This window comes from Xiphias gladius, chromosome 5, assembly GCF_016859285.1.
Source record: "Xiphias gladius isolate SHS-SW01 ecotype Sanya breed wild chromosome 5, ASM1685928v1, whole genome shotgun sequence".
Taxonomy (NCBI): domain Eukaryota; kingdom Metazoa; phylum Chordata; class Actinopteri; order Istiophoriformes; family Xiphiidae; genus Xiphias; species Xiphias gladius.
In genome coordinates this window covers 4,048,059-4,068,971 of record NC_053404.1, presented here as the reverse complement: position 1 = coordinate 4,068,971, position 20,913 = coordinate 4,048,059, and the positions used below count along the sequence as shown (strand labels likewise).

The window sequence follows — 20,913 nt, the reverse complement described above, 5'->3', positions numbered from 1 at the left end:
TTTTTAGAACAGAGGATTCTGTTCTAAAAACACAAAGGCCACAAAAATAAATTCATCTAAACTGCATTTAACACTCACCACGATATCCTGGGCCACCACCCTGTAAATACATTCGAAATAAATGAAGTGATTATTGATATGTACCTATATTAACACCTGTAATCTTCGATATAAATTTTAAAATCCTGACTCGAAAATGTACGTGTTCTAATACAAACAATACATTTAAACAAATAAGGCCTTTTTTCAGCAAACATAGCCATCACTGGTGAATTGTTCTCTGTAACTATGCTTTTTCTGTGTTATATATTGCTGTTCTTGTATTTATAGATATTTATTTTTTAATTAACTCTTTGTCTTATATGTATCATAAGTGGTAGAACCTTTTCCAATTTATTAGTTTTAAGTTTAGATTACATTAGAAAGAAAAGCATAAAAAATAAGGTAATCTACACCAGGGACATAAAAAGACAGATTATCGAGGAACAGATGTTTCATTTAAATGTTTCCTTACTTCTGGTGTTACTGCAGGATGAGTGACAGCAGCCATGGATGGAGTCCTGAGGGGAGCAGGGGTGGGTGTGTATGGTCTGTAAATTGCCACAGCAATGAAGAGAAGTAAATTCAAAACCTGAAACCATATTTGACAACTTTACAACACAAAGAATTAAAGAAGAGCTGCAGAAAAACAGACATAAGAGAAAAAGATTAGGAAAGTGTTTCAAAGTGGTAAAAATAAAGTTACTGCTACCAACGTTATGACTACTAGAAACAATAAAAATTCCCCTCCACCTGTCTGACTGGGTAGTGATGTTGTCATGGGGGTGGCACCCAGCTTCATCCTCTCCTTTGGGACAGTGGAGGATACCATCACAACGTTGCCCTGCTTCGATGCAGCCCCCTGGTGGGGGACAGGAGAACTGACCAGCAGGGCAGCTGCGTGGGCTGGTGGCGGTAGGGGATGGCTGTGTACCTGCAGGTGTGGAGTAGTTACTAAGGGAAAATGATTTCGATATTCATATTTGGTGAATATAGAAATCTGTATAGAACGTGAGTAGAGTGTATGTAAATGCACGTAGCTAAGTTAAGTAAGGGTGTAAGAAGAATAACTGAATTAAAGGTGCGTTAGGGTGGAAAGCTCACCACAGTACATCTCATCTGATCCATCCCCACAGTCATTGACTCCATCACAGACAACTCCCAGTGGACCTGCTGGCACACAGCGACCGTTTTTGCACTGGAACTCCTTCACTCTGCAGCCACCCACTGGGGAGACTGGCAAAGGAGGGGTGGGGGTAGTTAACCAGTGATAACCTAAAGGAAAGGAGAGGAGAGCTTTTTAGAAAGGGAATTTGTGCAACAACAAAACACCAACATAGTAGCATTACAACTATCTACTAACCGTCTCCACAGCCCATAATCTCGAGGCGAAGGTAGATGCCATTCTGAAAGTCATGTGGCAGCAGGCGAACAAACTGAGCTGACACCATCCTGTCCAGTCTGGTCTCAGCCACCCCACGATCATCATGGTTACCGAGAAAAACCTGGAGGGAGAAAGGTAACACAATGACCTCAAGATCTGAAAAAGCAATGTTAAGTGGCCTTCAACGTTGGACAGTTGCTTGAACTTGCTTTGATGTCTGACCTTGGCTCTGGGCCGGGAATCAGTGACAAGTTCTTTGTAAGTGTGCCACTGTCTGCCGTCCTGGCTGAACTGGATGTAAAAGCTGGACACGAATGTGCCAAACACACTACCACCCTGGGTTAACACACCTGCAGAAAGGTAGAGAGATAGAATTCTTTTTTTTTTAAATTTCACTGATATACAGTACATAATTTAACATAGGAATTCACCTATACACAGCACACTAAACCAGAATTTCAGTCTGTAGTTGTTCTAAGGTGCAGGCATGAATGTTTACCAGTGATGTTGTATGGTTTCAGCAGGTCTATCTGTAGATAGGGGCTTTGTGTGTTGCTAGTGTGTCCCTCAGGGCTCCGCTGTGGTAGGTCCTTATATTCCTCAGGTTCTGGACTCCAGCCCTGCAGATAAAGGTTTTGCGGAATACACCTGGTGTTCATTCTGCTCAATATTACACTGATAATCTACAGACATCCAAGCAGTGGTGTGAGGTTGTAACCAGACACAGCGATGCTTTGCGTTAAATGTGATCTTCACCTTGCTAACATAATTGCAGTGGCTATGCTAATATGCAGATATTTAGCAGGTAATGTTAGACATTTACAATCTTAGATCAGCAGTGTTAATTTTGCTAAGTAACACTATGCACAAAGTAGAGCTGAGGCGGATTGGAAGGTCTTTAGTTTTGCAGGAATTTGGCCATAAACCAAAGTATTTAACACATTAAAATTTTGTATGTGTAACATGTATTTCACAGGAATCCATCCCACTGATGTCAAGACATTTCACCCAAAACCAAAAACTCAACCTGCTGGTGACACCTAAGGGAATGTCAGAGGATCACCACAGTTTTTCAGAATTATCGGCAGGAGATCATGAATGTCTGCACATATTCCATGGCAACCCATCCAATAGTTTTGGAGATATTTCTGTCTTGATTAAAGTGGTGGAGGGGCCGAATGATCAACCAACTGACATTGCATCCCTAGATTAGGCTGCTGGTATGGCTAAAAAATGACAGTACAATAACAGACCGTGTAACAAAAGTAAGTGTTTGGGATACCAAAGGAGCAGTGTGAAGAGCCTTAAGGGCCAGGTGTTCATGTCAACTATTCAGTAGACAGAAACAGAGGATTCATTTCAAAAAGCATTTATTTAAATCTTTTATATTTCTCATGTCACCAAATTGTTGCTCGCTTCATTTTAAATAACTAACTTGGAGTGGATGAGGATTTAAAAACTTGCTCAAGGACATTTCATCGGGATGAACATGTACCAGTACAAAGGCTGGTTGAATATTATAAACCTATTATTGGGCCTGGTATACCTGGAGGTCTATGTGGGGGTCCCATCCATGGAGGCGAGCTGCCTCAGGGGGGTGACCAGTCTGCTGTGATGAGGCGCTGAAACTTGAGACCGGCAAAGACTGGACACCCAGAGGAGACCAACACTCATCTGACGAGAGAAGGAGACGAGGTGAGATTCCATAAAAATTACAATCGATCAAATGCTCTACCTCTACCTGTAAAACTGCACGACCAACTGATCATATGAAAAAAGACACTAACCTCCAGGAGGAAATGGATATGTGGGGACCGGGGGTGTAGTAACCTCTGCTGGCTTAGAAGTAATAGTGGCAGGGCTAATTGTCACAAGAATGGTGTTATTTCCTCCTACATGCAGAAGTGTTGTAGAACAGAAAGATGAATGTCAGAGAACACTGTCACTTTATTATCGCAAAGTTTGCAACAATGAATGGGAACTCATAATTGTATTGCTGCAATTTTGCTGTTGAATTAAATGAGCAGGACCTTTATATAACTTTTATTTTACTTGTCCTCTTTTCATCGAATTTTTTTTTCACCCTCAAACGTTTTCTCTGCATCTTCAAGTTTATACAAAAGTTAAAATAAACTACTGCAGGTACGTTTTCCATATTCTGGTGTAAAACGCTGTGCAATATCTCTAAAGTTTGAGACACCTATGGTAGTGTTGATAAATGTTTTGGTGTCCTGTTAATGACCATTCTCTTGTTCTGAGCTTTCTTCAACAGTTACAGTAAATGGTCTTTTGAACATGTGAGAAATGTCAGATCAGAAGACGAGTGGAGCAACAGTTCGCCTCTATGGAAGATCTGTGAGCTCCCATCAATAAAAAAAACTTCATAATAACAAGGAAAATAAAATACTCCCGCCAAAGGGGGACAAATATGCTGAGTCTGTTGTGTATGGCTAGAGTCAGGACTCTACCTTGGCAGTAACAACACCTGTCTCCCTCTCCAGGCACCAGACTTTGGCCCTGTATAAACAAAGGAACTTTCAACATCTCTCAGTCCACAGTGTAGTAGAAGACACAGGGCAGGCACTTTAAAGGAAAAAGCAAAGGAGGCACTATCTACACCATGGATACCTATTACACACACACACACACACACGCGCACACACACACACACACACACACACACACACACACACACACACACACACACACACACACACACGCACACACACACACACACACACACACACACACACACGCACAAACACACAATTCGCCTCCTACCTCTGGGCATCCAGTGACAGCGTATGGACAATAGGGGGAACACTGCACTGTAAGGCTTGGCAGACAGTGGCATAACTGGCAGTGTTTTGACCTCCATCTGTCTCCCACAGCATGGGACTGACCCTGGTACTCGCACTCATCACAGGGGTCTGTCTGACACCTATACACACACAGACATGTATGCAGGAGCTGAGAGAATGCATGTTCGCTCATAAATGCTTCGTATCAGGCACTAAGACAAATAGCTATTTTTTTAATGGGAACCTTACAGGGTTGTTTCTGAAAGGTAGATGATCACCATGGACACAGTTTGTCATCTTCAGTAACTTTGCAAAATATGGTTCAAAACTTTTTGGGTTCAACAGGTTTTATTCTCAAGGGATCATGAAAATCCACAGCAAACATGGCAGTTTGATCATCGATTATCATGTGTACAGAACCGATAAGATTTCATATCAAAAGCATGAAAGTTATTAGTAAATTCTTACTTAAATTGTTCATTCATTGTCATGTTATGTACACGAGAAAATGTTTGCCTTAGGGTGGTAATGGGTGACAAAAAGGTCAAGGGGTCATCAAAACCAGTAGGGTTCATCTTCTGTGGACGACAAATATCCACACCAAACTTGAGAGGTTGGCTGGGTCACCAACAGCATTAGCATTCATCTTTGGGAACCATAAATATCCACAGCAGATTGGAAAGTATCCCATTACGTTCAAGAAAACTTTGCCAAGTGGTAGAGAAGGGGTCGTTTTTTGGAAATATCTGAGGATATCCATGACTAGAAGTGTAGTAGTGTTGAAGTGGCGCAGTAGAAAATGTAAGTAGCTAACAGTCTCTGGGGAAGGGGGAGACTACTTACCGGCGAGCTTTCCTGTAAATTCCTCTGCACAATTGCCCACCTCCGTGCTTGGTGGGGTTATTTGGGCTGCGGAAAGACCACTGAACACTCTGGACGCCACAGGGCCCTAAACACTCTCCCCACTCAGACCATGTTGACCAGCCGCAATGCACTACAGTGGGACAAAACTGACTGTGTATGAATGCTCAGACTTTATGGGAGATGAAGAAAAATAACCAATATGTGGACAAAAATCAGCAATGGATTTGATATTGATTCCACTAGAGTTTGTGTATTGAACAGACTCACCTGAGCAGTCTGGGTTGGGCTGACATCTCTGAGGCCTTCCTCTCTCACAAACACAAATTTCACAGTCCACTTTTATCTGCTGGCCCGGCCAGTAGCGCACACCTGCCACCTCACATGCACACTCCTCTGGTAACACACACTGTTGTGTATGGCTCATCACCTGGCCGTCTGGACACCAGCAGCCTAAAGGTAGAGACATGTTAGTGAGAAAAGAGGCTCTCTTGCCAATTTGTCAAAATGGCAAAAAAAACCCCAACAATTTATTGTAGGGCACAAGATATTCCAAATTCTTCCTGACTGACCTGAGAAGCAGGGTGTTGTGGGATCACAGGTTGTCCCACTCCTGATGTGGGCACAGGACACTGGGCAGGGAGCACAGCTGTGTCTCACCAGCCCAGTGGGACAGCTAGTGTTGACACATCCATCGTCAGGACAAGGCTCTGGGGTGGAACAGGGAAGGATAGAATGGAAGTTCTTTTTCTACATCATATTACCTTGCTTAACATTGCACCTCTCATTTAATTGCATTACTATTTGCGTTTTATTATTTGTGACCGAGCTTGTTTTTATTGACTTTGTTTAGTAAGTACATAAGTGTCTTTACTTGTAAAAAAAAAAAAAAAAAAAGACTACAGGCAGAATGTTGTCTTTTTTGAACCAATCCTTAAAAGTGAACACTTTCTTCCTCAATGATTGCACAAGACTTAAGCATTTCTTTCTATATTTCCAACCAGTGATTTTAAGCAAATAACACCTTTAGTATCATTGATTACAGTTCAATCTCAGTTTACACACAGCTCTTACTGATTTCCATGGTTAGGTTGGATGGTCCAGGGAGCTGAGAACAGTCTCGGCCTCCGTAGCGAGGAGGGATGCAGCCTCTGTGTCGGACCTGCACTCCACCACAACCACTGGAACAGTTTGACCAGCTCACCCAGGACAGCCACTGACCATCCACTGGAGGTGGGAGGAGAAAGCATCACATTTTAGTAACAAATACATACTTATTTGATTTTCAACTACGCATCAAGACTTTGAGACTATTCATTCTGAAACATATTTATTTTCTGTCCACCTTCCTTACCTGGGCAGGTGGTGTTGAAGCACTGCTGCCTCTGAACATCCTGTCCCCGACAATGGCGCAGAGGGTCTCCTGGAGGGCAGGTTCTCTGCCGGCTCATGGAGCCCGTCCCACAAGAGGTGCTGCAGGGGCTCCAGGGACCCCAGGAACTCCAAGTTCTACAGCCCTGCTCATCTGTGGGGCTTCCGAGTGGTGCTAGTGAAGAGTCTGGGCAGTCTGCCACACCGTTACAAACCTGGTAATGGCATGTGGTTGGTGAGCAGGATTGGCCAAATATAATTGAGAGGGATTCTTTTTTTCTGCATTGTGTAATTTTTCATGTGGGGAATATATTGTCTATAATCAATATCTACAACCAGGATATGAATTATGTCAACATTTATAAACCCTTTTCCAGACATTTGTTTCATAATTTCTCATTTGTGTTTTAATAAGTAGCATGATGATAATGACTTTTCCGAAGGCCATATAATTAAATGAACCAAAAAACGCTGGCTTGCCATTTGTGGAAGTAATGCCTGCCTTACTTGTATATAAGAAGTACATAAGAAACCCAGCACCTACCATGTTGATGGGGATACAGAATCCATCCATACAGGTGAATTCAGGGCAGGGGACAGTGGTGTTCCGTCTGCCAGGGGGCACTGGTGAGACGGTCTTATCTGGACAGAACAAGATGTCAAAAGTATTATCAAACATACCATAAATTACAAAGATTGATCACCATCAATCCTGTGAATATGTGCGACTGGGGAGTACACTGACTTTATGTTTCCCTCATTCATTCATTTCTCCCTGAGTCTCTCGTCCATTAGCCCATTTTTCTCCATTTGGTCCTTTCTTTCTCTATCCTTCCTTCCTTCCTTCCTATTTATTTCCTGTTTTCAATTCCTAAAACCTTCTTCAAGCCTTCCTCCCTATAGTCCCTTATTTAGAGTACTTACTTACTCTACTTATCTCATGAGAACTCACCACACACCAACTCATCATCGCCCCGTGGACAGTCTGGGATGCCATTGCAGACTTGTGTCATGTTCACACAGGTGCGGTTGTCGCATGAGAAGCTGCCTGGACAGGGAGGTATCTTGGTAGAGCCTAAAAAGACAAGCAGAATTATTGTCAATGTCCAATAGCCCGTCTTTAGACAGAACCTGCTTCTGTGAACAGATTTCTAGGAATCTTGTGATGCTCAAAACATGTGGTTTTACAATTTTAAGATTTTACATTTGTATTTAACCCACCACAGTTGTCTATGCTCTCATCTGATGCATCCCTGCAATGTGGAGTCCCGTCACAGAGATGGTGGTAGTCAACACACTGGTCCCCACTGAGGCACGGAATCTGGCCAGGGCCACAGGGGGCGGTACACTGCTTCTCATCACTCCCATCCATACAGTCTGTTTCCCCATCACACAGCCAGGCCTGCGGCACACACTGCCCGTGAGTGGCACAGCCGAACTCATAGGACCTACAAGCTGGGAAAACAGAGAGTTGTAAGAAAACAGTGAACTCTGAAAAAAATCTTCCCCTTAAGCTCTAAAACATGACATTTACCTGAAGTGGGCACAGTCGGAGTGACATATGGGGGTGACGGTGTCACGATAACAGTGTAGCAAATGGTTCTGTTCTCATCCTCTCCACCTGGACATTCTGCTGTCCCATCACACAGCTTAGTTGTGGCAACACATGTGCCATCTCTACAGGCAAACTGGTCAGGAGCACAAGTCACTGCCAAAAAAAAAGAGGATAACACAAGTTTATTGTGTGCTTTCAAAATTGTATTAACTTACTCAAATCAAGCATGATGGGTTAGATTTAGGCATAAATGTATTTAACTGATCACTGACACAGTTTTATTGTGTTCTTATTATTTGTACCTTTACTTGGACAGACAGCTTCATCTGTTCCAGAGGGGCAGTCACTGTGTCCATCACATACCCTGTCTGCAGGGACACACTGGTCCCCTGGGCACTGAAACTCCCCTGGTGCACAAACACAACTAAAACCAGCCAAAATATTGAAATATTAATAATGATGACATCATATAGTGTAATTCATCGTTCAGTGGATGAGTGCTGCGAAGAAACAAAACAAAAAGAAATACAATGTACTGTATATATGTTGTATATTGTGCAACAACATTGACTGAAGAATATTTTCAAATAATTCTAATATTTATGGTTGAGCGTCCACAATATGGATGGCATTCAGGCCACATCAAGTAGAGTTTCAGATGAAGACAGTGTCAAAATCTTGTGTTGCATAAATGCATTACAAGGTGCTACCATCTCACCTCCTAAGCAGGACAAAAAAAAAAACTCTGCAAAGCATATTTATACATGTCAGTCCATTTAACCACTGAGTAGCCCAAATAAAACCCCATAATTCAGCAGAACTGTACACACACCCCCTCTCATCACTGAGGTCCCCACAGTCATCATGTCCATCACAATGGTGCAGGTAAAGAATGCAACGTCCTCCAGCACACAAGAACTCCCCTTCGTCACACACCACGCCACAGTCTGGGCCGACAAAAGTACAGTCAGTCAAACAGTCACAGACATACAGAAGAGTAATCGCTCAAGTATGACTGCATTTTAAAACACAGAACAAACACAGAAAACAACACCCAACAGCATACAAAATTGTCAGAATACTGTGATTGACACAAGTTTTCGAACAAGAACAGGTATCTCGTGTTATAAATATTGATAAAAACACTATCTTGCTCATTAGAATATCATTTCTTGATAAAGCAATGTTGACAGTAATGTTGAGCACATTTATAATAGTCTGTCAGCAGAGTATCTTGCACAGTTAAGTTTGTAAATGGAGCATACTGATGCATGAAGTCTAAGTGACAGATCACCTTGCTCATCGGAGCCGTCAGCAAAGCCACAGTCCAGCCGTCCATCACACACACGACTGGCTGTCAGACACTTTCCGTTAGCGCACTGAAACTCCCCCGGTGGGCACAGGGGCACGGGGGTGGCAGGTCCACAAAACTCCTCATCTGAATGGTCAGCACAGTCTGGGTGGCCATCACAACGCAGAGCCAGGTTCAAACATGGTCCACTGCAGGGTTGGGGTTAATTCACTTTATTCATTCCATAAATTGTATTATAGCTGTGAGGAACGACTCTTTCAAATGAAAAAACGTGACTAAATTTCTACAGTCATGCTACCAAAGCCGTCAGGACGGTAATGCTCGTTACAAAACCATTGGATGGATGAAAAAATGTGGATACAATTTTGGAAGAGTTCCATCCTTATCACAAGTGGACCAAAATTTACACATTTACACATTTTAAACATTTTTACATACGTACATGTTAACACAGAGCATATGTCACGTTAACATACATACATTGTAACATTTAGCATGTTACAGTAACATACTAACACCATGGTTTTGGACTGACAGACCAAGCAATCAACACTGCCATCTTTGGAGCTACTCCATGACATTAGCATGGTTAAAAATTAAGTCTGTCTTGCTCAAAAATGCTTCTACTGATGCTTCTGCTTCTTACTGACAAACACCGGAGGTTATACCCTAATACTTGACTTAACCCTTCAGTTTTGAGCCTTCTTATTCTCTATACACAGAAATGACGCTTGTTAAACTAAAGTGAGTTTGGATTCACCTTGGTGTGCTGGTACAGCGGAATTGGTTTGGAGAGCAGGTGGATGGACAGAGCTCATCTGAACCATCGCCACAATCATCATCATTGTCACACACCCACTGAGAGGGGATGCAACGCCCCCGAGCACAGGTAAACTCTGATTCTAGACAGGGAGGGGAGGGAGGAGGGCAGGCCAAACCCTCACACTGCCACACACCATCCTCACAGGAACTGCACACACACAGGCAAAGAAATGACTCATACTTAAATTTTAATGATGAACTTCTTAAAAAAAACAAACCAACTTGATTATTTTGAAAACAAAAGTGCAATATGCTTTCATAAGCATTTAGATTGACTGACCAGTTTTGGCAGTTTCGAGAGATGGTGGTTCCAGGAGGAAACATAGAGCCCTCCCACTCACATGCACACTCAGTGGGAACAACACAGCTGTCTCCTATAGAATAGACAAAATGCTGAAAATTCTGCTATTCTTACAGCTTTTCAAGTTGTAAGCCAAAATAAGGTAAAGTTTGTCCTGAGTGCAGCAAAAGAAGGAACACAGTGTTGTTGAAATGAAAAAAGCCTTCTTCTTGGGCCAGTCTGTGAGCAAATTTGACATTATGTCCTGGGGAAAGTATTACAGCTCTTGAGGTGTCAAAAGCTGAGTTGACAGAAATATGACCGCTAAAATGTTCCACCAAAGCATTCTGCCACTCTCATAGAATAGGACTAGGGTGGTAAATCTGTCTTACCATGTTGGACAGTGCCAGCAGGGCAGAAGCAGCCTTCCACACAGGAGAGGGCGCCACATTGGGAGTGTGGACTCTGCTGAAAGCTGGGACAAGAGGGAGAACAAGCTGGACCACAGGGATCGTACACCAGCCCATTCTCACACTGTAGAGCTGAAGGGAAGGATGGAAGCAGAAAATTAAAAACTAAAACTGAACTTAAAAAATGAAAGACACAAAAGACGGCCAACAAAAGTTACAGTAAGACAATAAGACAAGACTTATGGTGCATGTGTCTAAGATTCAGTGCAACATACGACAGAGTTCCTGTGACCTCCAGCGGATGTACACCCCTTGGCGGTTACACTCCTCAGCATAGGCAGCAATGGCTGTGCAAAGACATTCGCAGTCCCCACCTGAGTCACAGCTAAAACACAAACACACAAACACTAGTAAAATACTATCAACAGTACACGTCTACAGTATTCCTGTGAGAGCAGGAGTCTCAAGAAAAAAACAACATTAAAGGAAACTTGTACAGTCTTTTATCACTAGTGGAGCTGTTAAGCTATGTTTTGATAAGGAGCTGTTGTCACTGTTTGTGTACCAGCATGTATAGAAAGACGCACACTACGCACAAGGATGAAGAAAAACCCATTTCTGCTGATTGAAGGGCTGTCTTACAGTGGCATTGGTCTGACTTGCATATTCCTACTTGGTGGCAGTGATGGACTCAATATACCAATAAAAGAGGAATATGAGTATGATTATAGCCAACAAACACATTTGTAGGGGAACGAAAGAATATCTCTAACATCAGTGCATTTATGTAAGTGGGTTTCTTTGTTTTGCATAATTCATGGATATAGTCCTTTTCAGATGTATGTCACTGAAAAGACAACAGTGGGACAGACGCCTCATTTTTCCAATATGTGCTCCCCAGTGTTCTGTTATATGTTATGTTATCTTGCTCTCAGAGGTGAAATGGAAAATGGAAGGTGAAAAGGTCGTTACTGGCACGCTGTTGTGTTTGTTGTGGTTAGATGTGAGAGCACATCTGCATGAGCAACCACGAGCAACAAGCTGCTTGAGCACCCTGGAACTTGTCTCAAAGTCATGCGGAGCACAGCGGAAACAAAAGTATAACCCAGGTACAAATTCAGTTACAGGTCAGTACGTTTCTGTAGTGGAAATATTCTTCATAGTACATTACACATTTAAAAAAAAAATGATTTCGAGATACTCTGTGTAGATTACTGCTGTCACTCACCCACAAGCATCAAAGACACACCAGTCATAATACTGCTGGAAGGGCACCTCAGGGTGGCACTGGGAGAAGAGATCCTGGGTCAGGACTGCACACCTTTTCCTGGCCCACGTCACTCTATGGGGGTTCAGCTGAACAAACCAAAAACAGAGATGTTAGTTTGCTTTTGCTGCGTATGAGAAAGAGAAACCAAGGACTGGTTATCATCAAAACGTAGGTAAGTAAGTAGATCAAAGTCAATTGTTCCTGCCAGTGTCAGCCTGAAGTGTGCATGTGCACATGTCTGTACTGAACTTACGCTACAGGGGTCTCGGAGATCCTGATCTGCCACGTCAGGGCAGGAGGGGCTGACCTTCCAGGAGTTTCCAAATAGCTCAGCTGTAGACTCCACGATGCCCTGCCGTGTTGTGAAGTCATTCTCTGTATCCCCATCAAAGTTACCGCACAGGCCCCCGACCCGACCCCGGAGGTGAGCAGCCAGACGCACATACACACGCATACCTGGAAATAATGTGGAATGGCAACAACATACCACTGGTTTGTTATTTAACCTATATCTACAGCCACAGACGTAAGCAATACCCTGAGAACTATTTCTGTCAACTGTAAAATTTCTACAATAACAATGGATAATGTTTGGTGCGAAAATGTAAAATGTAAATATATTTGTGGCAATAATAAAAATAAAAACTGATGTATGTTGTCATACCCCCATCCCATAGCAGAGTGACTCCAAGTCGGGAGGAGAGGGACACAAACAGGCCAACTCTTTCCAGAGTCAGACCACTGCCACTGTAGGACTTTGGTAGAGCCACTGGCATCCCGTTCACTGTCACAGCTTTACCTACATGACAGAAAAGACAGCTTATCTCAACTCTATCCCAAAGCATAGTTCCATAGTGCTTATGAACACCAAGTTGAAATCACCCGGCCTTTGCTTCCTGTATTACCCGCCTATCCCTCATACCTCTCAGCAGGTGTATGATGGTATGTCCCAGGATGAGGGTGACTGACTTTGTGCAGGTGACCCCGGTGCTCCCACAGGGCACATTCTCCGCTGTGACACTGAACAAACCACTGGTCTCCCTTGCTAACACGTACTGGCAGTCACCCAGGAAAGAGTAACAGCGGCCATCGAATGTCACATAGTGTGGATCCCCAGTTGCCACGCACACACCAGCACAAGCAGACTGGCTGCAGTGCCAGCGGCGCTCCTTACACACACTGCAGCAAAAAATGAAATGTAGTTGAGGCAATTAAACACTAAAGTGATGTGATGCAACGAGACAAGTGGATACATTACCATGTGTTGCAGTCCTTAGTGATTGTGTCATTGCTATAGTAAAGTCGACCATTATGGCGACATGGACACTCATCTGGCAGAACGCAGCGATCACCCTGGAGTAAACCAGAAGACATAATGTACAGTAGTCAAAACTCCATTTCTTATCTGAAGACAACCTTTAGCTGAAGATGAGATAAAGAAGATGACTATCAGGCAGAATTTCAACGATTCCACTTTTTAAAAACTTTTTTGTTCCAGATTTTTAATCACTGTTTTCTTGTCAGTAACTCAAATTTATAGGAAGGGGACCCCAAGTCAAAAATGGCAACACTACGGAGTCTCACCTCAGTGGATTTGCTCCCTCCTGAGCACACTTAGGGGCAATGGTTTTACCTGACTTGACAGTTGCTTTGATGGGAGCAAAGTGGTTGAAGAAGGAAGATTAGACTTTACCTTTAAAACCTAACTTTTTATTAAAATTTAATCTTTTTAACTGTGTGACATTCTAGATTTGCATGATTGTCACATCTTATTTCTTGCTAGCCAGGACGACAAAGGCACCATTGACACTGAAGGTATAACAGTGTTTTCTTTTGATGGAACACGTGTAACAGGCTACACGAACAGATTGTGCCTTAACAGCTAGCTAGTTAAGTATGAGGATAGTTCTGAACAATGCTACACCTATAGCACAGGCTAACAGGAGGAAACTGCTATCCTAGCTCCATCAAAAGTAAAATAAATAAATAAATAAAATACACTTTCTTCCCAAATACACCTGTTGGTTATCACCTCCTTTCACTGTTTATCTTTATATTGTATTTATTATTACGGTGTCATTCGTAGTGACAAACCAACAGAGTATTATCACCACTTCTGTAGTTCGGCTCCAGCGTTAGCATCTAAAGCATCTAAGCTAGCACCTCAGTATTGCGTCTTTTGGTTTATTTCGTTTTGGTGGTTCTGTGGTTTTCCACCCGCAAATTTGCTAGTTGGTGCAGTCTCCCTGCTCCATAAACCTCATTTCCAGCCAGAGCTGCGTATTTTGCATGTGTGGGCTAACTATATGGCTTACTAGACCAGTGCAATGCAAAAAAAGGCTAATGACATTATCTACACCTGCGCTTTACCTGCGATGTCAAGTCAAAAGTCTGCTGCAAAAAAAGGTCAGTTGTCTCAACATCTTACATTTCAAAAACATATCCTAGATCCATTCAGAAAACTAAATTTAGCTTTCACCCACTAGTAGCACAGTTCCCTGGGGACAGACACAGCCAGACAGGGGCTCTTTGCAGCTCGACTGTCCAACACTGGGCTTCTGCTGCTGGCCAGAAGCGTCCAGGCTGGAGCAGGTGAGGAGGCAGGAGCGTGGAGAGTAGACCAGAGAGCCTGGACACGGGTTCACCTCCTCACAGCGCTCCCGTGTGCAGTTAAAGTGCCCCTGCTCGCACACACTGCGAAGCGAAGAGGAGAGGGAACAGAAACAGTACTGAGATCGACTGGAAGGTGTTATTGTAATTAATGACCATGTTTCTGCAAAAATCGAGTCTTGTAATGAAATATCAGTAGCCAATAAGTAACACAGAGGGAAATAAAATGCAGTCAATTATAGGCAGGTTGGCCCAGAAGTTATAGAAATCTAGAGCTCTAATGTGCAAAAGTGACCTTGAGCATGAGACTAAATCTCTGCTGGCTCAAATGAGTTTACTATGGATCAGTTAATAAATAATTTTCACTGTACCGTTGCTAAACTCTAAACAGTTGCTGTAAAATGTCATGAGGCAACAACAAAATGTGCTAAGAGGTGTGATGGAAATCATTTAACTGTAATCACCGGCCAAGGCTTGTCATTCAAGGTGAATGGGTGTACTGTATGTCATACTTTATATCAGTGTAATATACTATATATAACTATGCAGTTCAAAATTTCACATTGCATCATAGCAATTATTCAGGTCAATGGTTAGTGCAGGGACAGAACTCAGCAATTACAGCACAAAAAAAATGAATCAGGTACAAAAAGGGCAATGCACAGCCACAGACATACACGGACACAGTAAAATCGGACTGACACAAATTCATTCAGCTGTCTAGTGCTACTGTAATGGAGCAGTTGACTCAGATCCATAGAGTGATGACCATTGATGTTATGTGGCGAAGACATGCAATGAAATCAACCTATCCTGTAGCAGGGAGCAGGAACATAGAATGATTTCATTAGAGCTCTAACACCACCAGGGGACTCACTGGTAATAACATGCTTTCGTACACATGGTTTCACTCATTCAAACAAACATTACACTCTTTGCAAGGCAGCATCATTCAAATTGTTCTGAATGCTACCACTGGGAGGTGGACACAGTGATTTTAAGTTTATTTAAAAAAAAAACCACCTAGAAAATACATTCCCATACTAACAGGGTAATGCAATGAAATCAAAAAATTCATAATCAAACAAATGAACATTTACCTATGTTAGCACACAAACACATTGTGTCACAGAGACCATTGCACTTTAGTATTGTCCTTAAAGTCAAACAGTGGCTGAATTTTTAGTGTTTTGAAGACTATAGTGTAGATTCAACAAAACTGTCTAAGACCTCGGAATTTTATCAGACATGAACCTGAGTCTGAATCACCCCATGCGATCTAGACTCATTCAAACTTACCAAAACCACACTCTTAAAATTGTGCCACTAATCTATTGAAGTTGCATCACAGCTTTGTTCTTCTGAAAATGGAGAAATAAATGCTTACTCCCTCTGATTTGTTATCACAACTACAGCATGATAAAAGCCGCATGCTGATAACCATAAAAGGAAGGTCCTGTTTTTATGATATGCTGTAAAATACCATCCACACAACCGTGCCTGTACGAGCTTGTACTGAATCAACCTCCACCACAATATTTCCTTTTGGCAGGTTTAGTGTGTCTGCTGTCCTTACTTGCAAGAGTACTTTATCTGTGCAATGATGTTAATATATAACCTAAATAAAATTCAGCCACCAAGAGTCAAAGAAGGTTCTGTGATATGGGCTTATTTAAGTAGCAACTACAAATCTTGCACAACCTGCAGCACAACCTGATTCAACAAATATTTTAAACCTAATACATACTGTGTCAGTGAAAATATTTACAATAATGTGTAGTAAAAATGTGGCAGTAAGAAGTATTTCAGCCAGGGAGAAGCTGTTTTGAACAAGAATGTGAAATCACAGCCACAAGTTCTTCCATACAACATACCAGGTATTACAATTGTTCTGTAAAACAGCCCCAGGCTGGTACGTCTTGTCTTCTTGCACACAGGGGCACATGGTGATGGGCACACATTGGCTCTGGTGGTCCTGCACTAGTCCTGGTGGGCACTGGCAACCTGGAACACACATCCTGAGGCCCATTCCACCACTATCATCACAGCTCAAGCCCTGCCTCAGGTCTGAACAGGAGCCCCCACATGCATGTCCACACTCCTGGTACACTTGACCCCCTGGACACTGGACAGCTAGGGAAAAGGAGAGGAGGAAAGGTTTTGAAAATGGTAAATAAGCTTGGTATAGTTTGTGATTGTTGCTTTAAAGGTTAAAACATAAAGTTCACTAAATTCTATCAAAGGTTTCTCAGTTTTTGCTAATGCAAAATGTTTCCATTGTTGGGCATATGTTTTTTTAGTTCCTACATGAGAGGGTGCATATGGACGTTCCTGATTGAAGCTATGCAGCTTTTAAAGTACTGCTCTCAACATTGTTAAAACAGCTAAACAACACAGAGCTTAGCTTTAAGCCTCCTTTCCTTTACATATTTGTGAGATCAGTTCCCGCTTGGCCTTCAAGTAGGCCAACAAACTGAACACTGGCATGGATGTCTTAGCTGTCTCTGTATATACTGCTGGTGCCACCAAAGACTTGTGATGGTGATCGAATCTTTCAAGTCATAAGTCTCAAGTCCAAGTGAAGTCCATAGTTAGTGATGTTAGAAAAGTCAAAGACATTTTATACTGCAAGTGTTTCTAGAGTCTGATGTTAAAGTCTAACTTGGCTCCAGGTAATGTCATACTACACCTTAGGAAAATTTCACAGTTGTGTACTGTACTTTCTGTGTCCTCGACCATTCACAATCTTATCAGTGATGTCTGAAATTACTCATCTTGTAGATTACTCAGCAAACAAATAAAATTAATGCAATGATGAACAGTGGATGGCCAATCTTCCCCCGACCTCACGAAGAAAGACATGCAATTACTTTGGACATTTCTATGGACTCCACGTTAATGGACATTCTCAATCACCACTTAGCCAAAGGCCTTCCTACTCACGGCAGAAGGTGTGGTTGCGCCATTGGACTGCAACACCCTCCTGAACGCAGTGTCGGGCATAGGCAGTGAGGACAGTGCAGTGACAGACCTTCTGTGGAGCGCACCCACAAACCTCTGACAGACAGAGACGGAAATAGGGCTCCCGCTCCACCACATCATGACACGCCTACAAGATTACGGAGGAAGGTACAAGTGCGATTAAAAGAGAGGGCAGGACAGATGAAGATGAAGTCACTTCTGAGATAGCAGAAGATAGCAGAAGAGATTTAACACGCTCTATGTACACTACCTGAAAGACATGGCTGTGAATAACGGCGCACACTGTCTCTGCATAGTATCTCCTCTGGGTGTATGTGGTGCAGGGGTCAGGTGCAGCTCCTCCCGGTAGAGTACAGTGCTCTGATGTGAATTTTGCTACAAAGGATGACACACTGTTCTCTACATCTCCTTCTGGGGTGGTAAAATCATCATGCTGGTTCCAGGTCAGTGTTCCACACAGGCCTCGCACCTTGATTACAAATTAAATATAAACTGTGTGATTTTTTTGTTTGATCATAAAGTTTCAGTTTATATCCACTTGAATCCCTCCCTTGTAGTTAAATGTAGTGCAGCATGACTGACAATTTAAAATGGCACAAGTGCATCTCCTATAATAAAAATTTGGTTTGAACTACTTTTGAACTCAAAATGGGAATGTACACACCGTGTACCTAAGTTTGTTTCAATTGGGGACCCCAAATGCCGCTGTTGAATGAACCATATGTAATGTGAAAGTCACCTTGTTTGCAAACCCAGGTTGCAAGGTGATGAGGGCTAAGGGACCATCTAGGTACCAGAGTAGCTGGGCTCCAAAAGTCTGGATTAGGAGAAATGAAGAGGAGGCCCTACGCACAACCAAGTCCCCTGTCACCACAGGCAATGCCTCTCTCTGGCCATTCAATGTCACTGTACCTGGAAGTAACAATACCATCCATAACCAATCAGAAGGCGATGAACACATTCAAAGTGAAGAATTCTGAAACTAGAAAGGATAGTTTTAGGACCCTGAGCCAGTAACTTAGAGACATTTATTAAAGTAAATGTTTGGTGTTTTTATCAAAAGATCTTAATGTGTGTGCGTGTGTGTGTGTGTGTGTGTGTGTGTGTGTGTGTGTGTGTGTGTGTGTGTGTGTGTGTGTGTGTGTGTGTGTGTGTGTGTGTGTGTGTGTGTGTGTGTGAAATTTGAAAAGTTTCTTGGCCTGAATGCAACACTCCACCACTAAAATTCTCAATTTTACTACAAACAAAAATTCAATCAATTTTAAAAATGCTATATTTACATAAAAAATCTAGACATAGCTTTTAATAATAAGAAAATATTTTTTCTCCAGCAAAAAAATCTGTCACTTAATCATTTTAAAGTTTAGTTGAGAATTTTTAAATGTAAATGCTATACATTCACCTTTCGATTAGGTGTAAATCAGCATCCATTTTTTTCTTCCTTTTTTTCAGCCAGTTGGTGGCAATGGAACAAGTTGGAAATACAACCTTGTTGTATTATCAGCTTTTGAAGTTGCTGGTGAACAAACAGTTGCCTATTTACAAATTCAACAGACATGGAGCAATGTTAGCATTCATTTGGAGTTGTATTTGTGTCCACCTGGTAAATGTAAGTTCAATATTCACTCCCGTCTTAGCAACTAGCTGCTAAAAACTACAGTATGTTCACCAGCTAGTCTCTAACTGTGAGTGTCTGTCATTTACAGTGGGTTTATCAGAGTTGTTTTTTTGTTTTTTTTTTTGCTGAAAACAGCTGCCTGCTTCTGCTGGAAACAAGGTTGATGAGTTGATGAAAAAGTTGTTGGGCATAAAATCAAAACAATGAGCTGAAAGACACCAAAACGTCATTTGACCCATTGTTAATCCAAAAAAAATACTGATTAGTATGGTGAAAACATACACACTTTCATCTGATCCAGTCAAACCAAGGATACTTAAACCCCCAGAGTGTAAAATGATTACTTAATAACTCTGCAGTACTAAAAGGAATGACTGGTCAGGTCAGAGTGTTTAACTAACTCACCAGTGTCTGTGATGGTGACTGTGGTACGGAGTGCTGTCACTGACATCTCCCTTAGACAACCCCGGCCACCTGCTCCTCCTCCTGCAGTACACTCCCCAAAGTGCACATTCACCACAAGCTTCCCGTCAACAAAGTCCTGAACACACACAGAGCTTAAACAAATGGAGAAGTGGCCACCACACACACAAATGCACCTCATACTTCATGTAATTGTGTGCATGGTTGCCTTTTATGTCTCACCTCCACAGCAGTGAATGGACAGTCTCCACCCTTTACTGAATACCTCTTTTTGTCAAAGGTGGTCACCTGTAATGCCCCAATCAGGCTGCACTGGGCCGCACACTTCTCCCCAGTACAATGCCACTGGCCTGCCTGGCACACACTGGAAGGATTAAGGGTGAATAAGAAGAACAGTGTTAAAGGAAAAATAGAGATAAGAGACATATAGGAGACAACCAAACACACACTTTTCACCCTCACCAGGTGTTGCATCTCTGCTGTATCCTGTCCCCTGACGGGTAGGTGCGCCTGCGATGGAAACAAGGACAATCGTCTCTTTTTAGACAGAGTCCCTGGTGAAGGTAGAGGCCCAGCGGACACTCACAGCCACTCACACACTCCTCCCTGCACTGGCCAACAGCTACAACAGGCCCTGGGGGTTGGGGAGATGCACAGCTGGGGGGACAGGAGGACACACAGTCCGAAAACACCTGACCTCTGGGACAAACACGACCTGGAGAGACAGAGAAAATAGGAGGAAAAGGAGTTAAAGGACCATACTAGTTTTGCACGTTTTAGCATCATGTGCACTTTACATTCCTGCTGACATTCTCTTGAAGAAGACTGTGATTGCTTACAGTTCATCGATAGATAAGCCTTTATTGTCCTAAAGGAGATTTGTTTCCATAACCTGTACACATTCCACACAGAAACATACAGATATCCACAGCATAGACACCCATATACCCATATATACACACACAGATAGGTCTGGATCTGCACAAAAGTGTCAATGATGCAGTTTGTTAAGGCTGTGAGGTCAGTCATTGTGGGATAATTGTCTTGATTTATATCCAGCCAGTGCTTTACTTTAATTAAAGGCTTGTTTAGTGTTCATGCTGATAAATTAATTATCCAATCCAATCTGTCCTTATATTTCAGTCTGGCATTGATAATATCATTCTTAATCTTCC

The 20,913-nt window shown here is 42.5% G+C and overlaps 1 protein-coding gene across 1 annotated transcript in view; it reads right to left on the bottom strand.

The window, feature by feature from the left end:
- Positions 1-20,682, bottom strand: part of sspo (SCO-spondin) — a 73,193-nt gene extending 52,511 nt beyond the window's left edge. The window contains exons 1-40 of the mRNA XM_040127522.1: positions 20,658-20,682; positions 20,201-20,453; positions 19,961-20,102; positions 19,721-19,856; positions 18,437-18,609; positions 17,659-17,824; positions 16,590-16,848; positions 14,589-14,844; positions 13,364-13,458; positions 13,028-13,284; positions 12,770-12,904; positions 12,359-12,561; positions 12,064-12,191; positions 11,111-11,220; positions 10,818-10,967; positions 10,426-10,519; positions 10,084-10,293; positions 9,306-9,511; positions 8,844-8,958; positions 8,314-8,435; positions 7,991-8,164; positions 7,678-7,911; positions 7,409-7,531; positions 7,001-7,098; positions 6,440-6,671; positions 6,160-6,312; positions 5,658-5,795; positions 5,356-5,538; positions 5,068-5,218; positions 4,205-4,364; positions 3,892-3,940; positions 3,211-3,315; positions 2,970-3,097; positions 1,923-2,043; positions 1,646-1,773; positions 1,403-1,544; positions 1,144-1,314; positions 793-973; positions 515-590; positions 79-100 (exon numbers count right to left, since the gene is read on the bottom strand). Of these exons, the coding sequence (XP_039983456.1) occupies positions 79-100; positions 515-590; positions 793-973; positions 1,144-1,314; positions 1,403-1,544; positions 1,646-1,773; positions 1,923-2,043; positions 2,970-3,097; positions 3,211-3,315; positions 3,892-3,940; positions 4,205-4,364; positions 5,068-5,218; positions 5,356-5,538; positions 5,658-5,795; positions 6,160-6,312; positions 6,440-6,671; positions 7,001-7,098; positions 7,409-7,531; positions 7,678-7,911; positions 7,991-8,164; positions 8,314-8,435; positions 8,844-8,958; positions 9,306-9,511; positions 10,084-10,293; positions 10,426-10,519; positions 10,818-10,967; positions 11,111-11,220; positions 12,064-12,191; positions 12,359-12,561; positions 12,770-12,904; positions 13,028-13,284; positions 13,364-13,458; positions 14,589-14,844; positions 16,590-16,848; positions 17,659-17,824; positions 18,437-18,609; positions 19,721-19,856; positions 19,961-20,102; positions 20,201-20,453; positions 20,658-20,682 (6,004 nt within the window). The remainder of the gene's footprint in view (positions 1-78; positions 101-514; positions 591-792; positions 974-1,143; positions 1,315-1,402; positions 1,545-1,645; positions 1,774-1,922; positions 2,044-2,969; positions 3,098-3,210; positions 3,316-3,891; positions 3,941-4,204; positions 4,365-5,067; positions 5,219-5,355; positions 5,539-5,657; positions 5,796-6,159; positions 6,313-6,439; positions 6,672-7,000; positions 7,099-7,408; positions 7,532-7,677; positions 7,912-7,990; positions 8,165-8,313; positions 8,436-8,843; positions 8,959-9,305; positions 9,512-10,083; positions 10,294-10,425; positions 10,520-10,817; positions 10,968-11,110; positions 11,221-12,063; positions 12,192-12,358; positions 12,562-12,769; positions 12,905-13,027; positions 13,285-13,363; positions 13,459-14,588; positions 14,845-16,589; positions 16,849-17,658; positions 17,825-18,436; positions 18,610-19,720; positions 19,857-19,960; positions 20,103-20,200; positions 20,454-20,657) is intronic.
- Positions 20,683-20,913: the final 231 nt, after the last annotated feature.